Here is a 4,840-nt window from a genome sequence, read left to right on the forward strand (position 1 = left end):
AGGTAGGATTTGGTTAAATTTCCATAGCAACTCTTGAATTTATTTCTTAAGAAAACCCTTGTTCCATACCAGCTTGGGCGTTGGCTATACCATTCTCGCTTTGTTTCCTTGTACGTTTTTTCTAAGCAACGCTTTAATAGCTCCAAGTAAGGAAGTTTTGATGAACGAATTACACTAGTTCTCGGTTTTCAAAGCGTTAAATAATCCAGATAACAACACACAGTGTATGAGTCGTTTTAAAAGTGGACCGTTTTTCTTACGATTTTTCCCTGAATTGGATCATGTTTTTTAAATATTGTAATAACATCATTAGGAAAATTGGTTTCCAAGTATGGAGAGTACAAGGCAGCGGGATGGTGCATGGTTGCCTAATTTGGCCTATTACTCTTTACACTCTTGTCATGTATCACAGTTTTTCACCATTTAAATTGAGCTCAGATACATTAGGATCTCAGAACACACAATATACACAGACGGCATATAGAGGAAAGATTTGGAGGTAGAGATGGCCAAGGCAATGGAAGGGTCATCTTCTCCCAAGGTAGGGAAGAGGATGATTGCACTGAAACTGCTGCTTGGTCTGGTGTTCGTGGGATGGCTAATGATGTGGGTTATGGTGCCCACAAGCACCTATCGGAAGACCTGGCGACCCAAGCTGCTCTCAAAAACTAGGTCTACTTACTTTGGAAGACAAGGTTTTGGATCATGATGTTTGTGGTTTTGTTTTGTGTGTTAATCTTCAACTTGGGTTGTATTTGATGTCTCCGTGGTGCTGCAGGGGGCAGCATGTTGATTTTTACGTTCCCCATACTCTTTATTGCTGTTGTTGGTTGCATTTACCTTCACTTGGAGCAGAAAATTGGGAATACAGACAGGTACAGGTTGTTTCATATGTCTTTGGCCTTTTTTCATGTACCCAGGCCAACTTTGTTAATGAATCACCTATTAGAAAAGCTCTGCTACACCAACTTCCAGGACATATCAAAATCCTATATGTCCATTTAGTAGGGACGACCTGATGGATATGGCTGTATTTTTTCAAGGAAAATGGGAGAGGGGAGAGTTTCCCCTCCCACCAGAATTCCTAGCTATAAGATAAATAAAAAAAATAAGAGAAAGCACACAAAAATAAAGAGGCTAATGCGCTGTAGATTTTTGAGACCTTCGGGAGGGATGCAGCCGTATTGGCAGTCCAAAATTCGACTTTTATTTTGGTGGTGAGATGTGACATAGCCAATGGTGTTAAATATTTTCCACTATATTGGTCACAGTGGTAGCTTAAGGCGTCGCTTGGAAGCATGGAGCAAGCCTGTGCTCGTGAAGGGGCCTCTGGGAATTGTTTCGGCGACAGAGCTAGCCTTCTGCTTGATGTTTCTGGCACTCCTCATCTGGTCCTTCTCCAGCTATTTGAGTGTCGGCTTTGCCAAACTCAAGGCTCAGGGCGTGGAATCGTAAGAGACCTCTGTTTCCACTGGAGTACCAGTTCCTTTCTTTCAGTTCGTATTTCTTGTATCCGATCGATCGAGGATGTTGTTGCCTTTTGTAGGTGGCAGGCTAAGCTGGCGACTGTAGCTCTGCGGCTCGGGCTGGTTGGGAAAATCTGCTGTGCTTTCCTCTTCTTCCCCGTAATGCGCCGGTCCTCTCTCTTGCCACTCGTTGGCCTAAAATCCGGGTCCAGCATAAGGCGCCACGTATGGCTTGGGCACATTGTCATGGTTCTCTTCACAGCCCACGGTGTTGGTTTTATCGTCTTATGGGTGGCCACCAATAACTTGTCTCAGGTACTCGCCCTAGAGTTCTTAGATGCGTTTTTTCCTTTCAATTCTATCTAAGGCATCACCAATATTTTGATCAGCTTCCTAACATCTCATTGATAAGTAGCCAGACACAGTTATCTTCTTAGGATAATAATCATTTGACGTCGAGCTTAACTATATTGTTTGTTGCAATAATTTGTCTCTTACATCATTGATGTCATCTCGTTATTGCTGCTTTGCTGTTCGAGGTCGGTCACAGTGATGTACACGAGAATAAAAAGAGAGGCAACTGCATTCGCTTAGAAGGAGAATTAGTAGTTAAGATACAAGGGCACATCCTACTCCCTCAGGACTAGTACTCAGCTATGCTAAGATCATGTTGCGTATGATCTATGAGTCTCAGCTGAATAAATTTTATTGAAATACAATCGAAGAACAACTCTTCGTGTGTTTGTGTTGGTTGGTGGAAGAAACTATATTAATCAATTTTATTGTTTATATCATAATCCTATAAGCTAAGCTATGTTTGCAGATGCTGAAATGGGCCAATACAGGAGGATCAAATTTGGCAGGAGAAATAGCTCTGCTAGCTGGGCTGCTTATGTGGGCGACATCTTTCCCTCGCATTCGGCGCAGGAAGTTCGAGCTCTTCTTCTTCACTCATCATCTCTACATCGTCTTCCTTATTTTCTACTTATTTCACGTTGGGATCTCCTTTTTTTGCTATATTCTTCCCGGTGTCTACCTCTTCATTGTGGACCGATACTTGCGATTTTTGCAATCACGAAGCAAGGTCAGGTTGGTTTCTGCACGCCTCCTACCATCTGAAATAGTAGAGCTGAACTTCTCCAAGAGCCCAGGTAAATGGCCAGCGAGTAAATAACCTTTTCTTCCCAAGGATATTGTTTCACTTGCATTCACAGTTACGTAGCCGATTTCACATCCATTTGTTCTTGTAGGGTGTAGCTATAACCCCTTGAGCATAATATTTGTAAATGTTCCAAGTATTTCATCACTTCAATGGCACCCTTTCACCGTGATCTCCAACAGCAACTTGGAACCGGATAGACTAAGTGTCATCGTCAAGAGAGAAGGAAGTTGGACCGACAAGCTGTACCAGACACTCTCTTCGCCCATCGACCGTCTAGGTGTCTCAGTTGATGGCCCATATGGTCCTACTTCAATGAACTTCCTGAGGTCTGCCCAATAACTTGTCGAACACTCGTACAAGAATATTAATTGGTGCTGATAACTAGCGAAAGCATTCTGTTTGCAGGTATGATTCCTTAGTAATGGTGAGTGGTGGCAGTGGAATTACTCCCTTTATATCCATAATTAGAGAGCTCATATATCGGAGCACAGCTCTTGACAGTCCGATACCGAGTGTTTACCTGATTTGTGCCTTCAAGACATCTGCCGATCTCACTATGCTTGATCTCCTCCTCCCTATCTCTTGCAATGCCTCTGACCTTTCCCGCCTGCAGCTTCGGATTGAGGCCTTTGTCACAAGAGAGAAACCTTCTGCTTCTGTTGCTCAAAGGCATATCCGAACAGTTTGCTTCAAGCCACTCTCTTCAGACCTGCCCATCGCCCCCGTTCTTGGGCCCAACGGATGGCTTTGGTTGGGTGCAATTATCTCATCTTCTTTTGTTGCCTTCCTTGTGCTCATTGGCATCGTCACCCGTTACTACATATATCCAATCGATCATAATACCAATCGTATTTTCTCCTATGCTACAAGGTCCGTCCTAAACTTGTTGCTCATATGTGCCTGCATAGCTGCCACAGCTAGTGCAGCCGTTTTGTGGAACAAGAGAAGCAGCACTAGGGAGGCAAAGAAAATTCAGAATACGGATGCATCGATGCCGGGGACATCACCTAGCTTGTACTTTCATAATGGAGATCGAGAGCTGGAGAGTGTTCCTCAGGAGTCCATTGTCAAAGCCACCAGGTTGCACTACGGGGAAAGGCCTAATTTCAAGAGTAAGATTCTCTTCTGAGCTGCTCCTTGGTACCATTTAATCTAAAAGCAAGATTCGGGATGGTATGGAGCATACCATATATACCGTTTCAGTACTAATATAGAGTATAAAGAATATACCGATACTCGGTATGTTGAATCAACTCCATACGGTACCATATCGATATAGTATAGCACAGATATGAAGCCTGCTACTAGAGAACATGCTAGGCTTTATTGCTTGGAGTTGACATTGCTCTATATTATGCTCTATATTAGTACCGAACGGCACTAATATAGAGTATAAAGAATATACCGATACTCGGTATGTTGAATCGACTCCATACTATACCATATCGATATAGTATAGCACAGATACGAAGCCTGCTACTAGAGAACATGCTAGGCTTTATTGCTTGGAGTTGACATTGCTGCGTTTTGCGCTTGCAGAGATGCTTTCGGAGCTTGATGGCTCAAACATCGGAGTGATGGCAAGTGGCCCGAGTGTGCTGCGTCAGGATGTTGCTGCCGTCTGTTCATCAGGTCTTGCTCAGAATTTGCACTTTGAGTCCATTAGCTTTAGCTGGTGATAGTGGTGCATGCAGGAGAGAGATGGACCTGTTGTTGGATGAGATGAGAACTGTAGCCATGGTTATTGCTCAAGGTTAACGAGTGAAACGAAGCTAGAAAGGTTGGCTGGTATCATATCAAACTCATTAATTTTATTTTTTAAGTAGAGAAGGTTGCTCTTAGATAGTCTTTTTCTAGGTAATGCTTTTATATAGTCATTGTCCGGAGATATTTCTTGTTTCTAAGTCCATTGCCTGTGGTTCAATTTTACCACCTGCGAAGGATGAAGGATTGCTCTTTTTCTTCCTATAAAACAAATGATACTGGCAAAAGCTTTCAAAATCTTGCGTTGTTGATGGAATGCTCCTTAGCCTATCATGATAATAGAATGAGAATGGGGTCCAAGTTCCAGACACATCTATGCTCCAATGAGCACCAAGTCAGATCGTTTCATTTGAAATTTACAGGCAAAAAAAAAGTATGCCTGTAGTGAGGGAAGCTGTCTCTCAGGATGCACGCTTCGAAGATGGTGCACTGGATGACCGTTAAAGAA

General features: G+C 43.0%; 1 protein-coding gene across 1 annotated transcript; it reads left to right on the forward strand.

Moving 5' to 3' along the window:
• Positions 1 to 505: 505 nt before the first annotated feature.
• LOC103717377 (ferric reduction oxidase 2-like) lies at positions 506 to 4,307 on the forward strand. Its single transcript, XM_089929941.1, has 8 exons — positions 506 to 695; positions 779 to 875; positions 1,272 to 1,451; positions 1,547 to 1,781; positions 2,290 to 2,617; positions 2,717 to 2,954; positions 3,034 to 3,740; positions 4,168 to 4,307. Exons 1-8 carry the CDS (start codon positions 506 to 508, stop codon positions 4,305 to 4,307), a joined length of 2,115 nt encoding a protein of 704 aa, XP_089786067.1.
• Positions 4,308 to 4,840: the final 533 nt, after the last annotated feature.

The sequence above is a fragment of the Phoenix dactylifera genome, chromosome 3, assembly GCF_051530095.1.
Source record: "Phoenix dactylifera cultivar Ajwa chromosome 3, Ajwa_hap1_PhDact_Kaust_v1.1, whole genome shotgun sequence".
NCBI lineage: Eukaryota > Viridiplantae > Streptophyta > Magnoliopsida > Arecales > Arecaceae > Phoenix > Phoenix dactylifera.

Coding starts and splice junctions, on each gene's coding strand:
- LOC103717377 (XM_089929941.1), top strand. CDS start 506: ATGGCCAAGGCAATGGAAGGGTCATCTTCTCCCAAGGTAGGGAAGAGG. Junction 2,955..3,033: donor ACTTCAATGAACTTCCTGAG/GTCTGCCCAATA, acceptor TTCTGTTTGCAG/GTATGATTCCTTAGTAATGG. Junction 3,741..4,167: donor GGAAAGGCCTAATTTCAAGA/GTAAGATTCTCT, acceptor TTGCGCTTGCAG/AGATGCTTTCGGAGCTTGAT.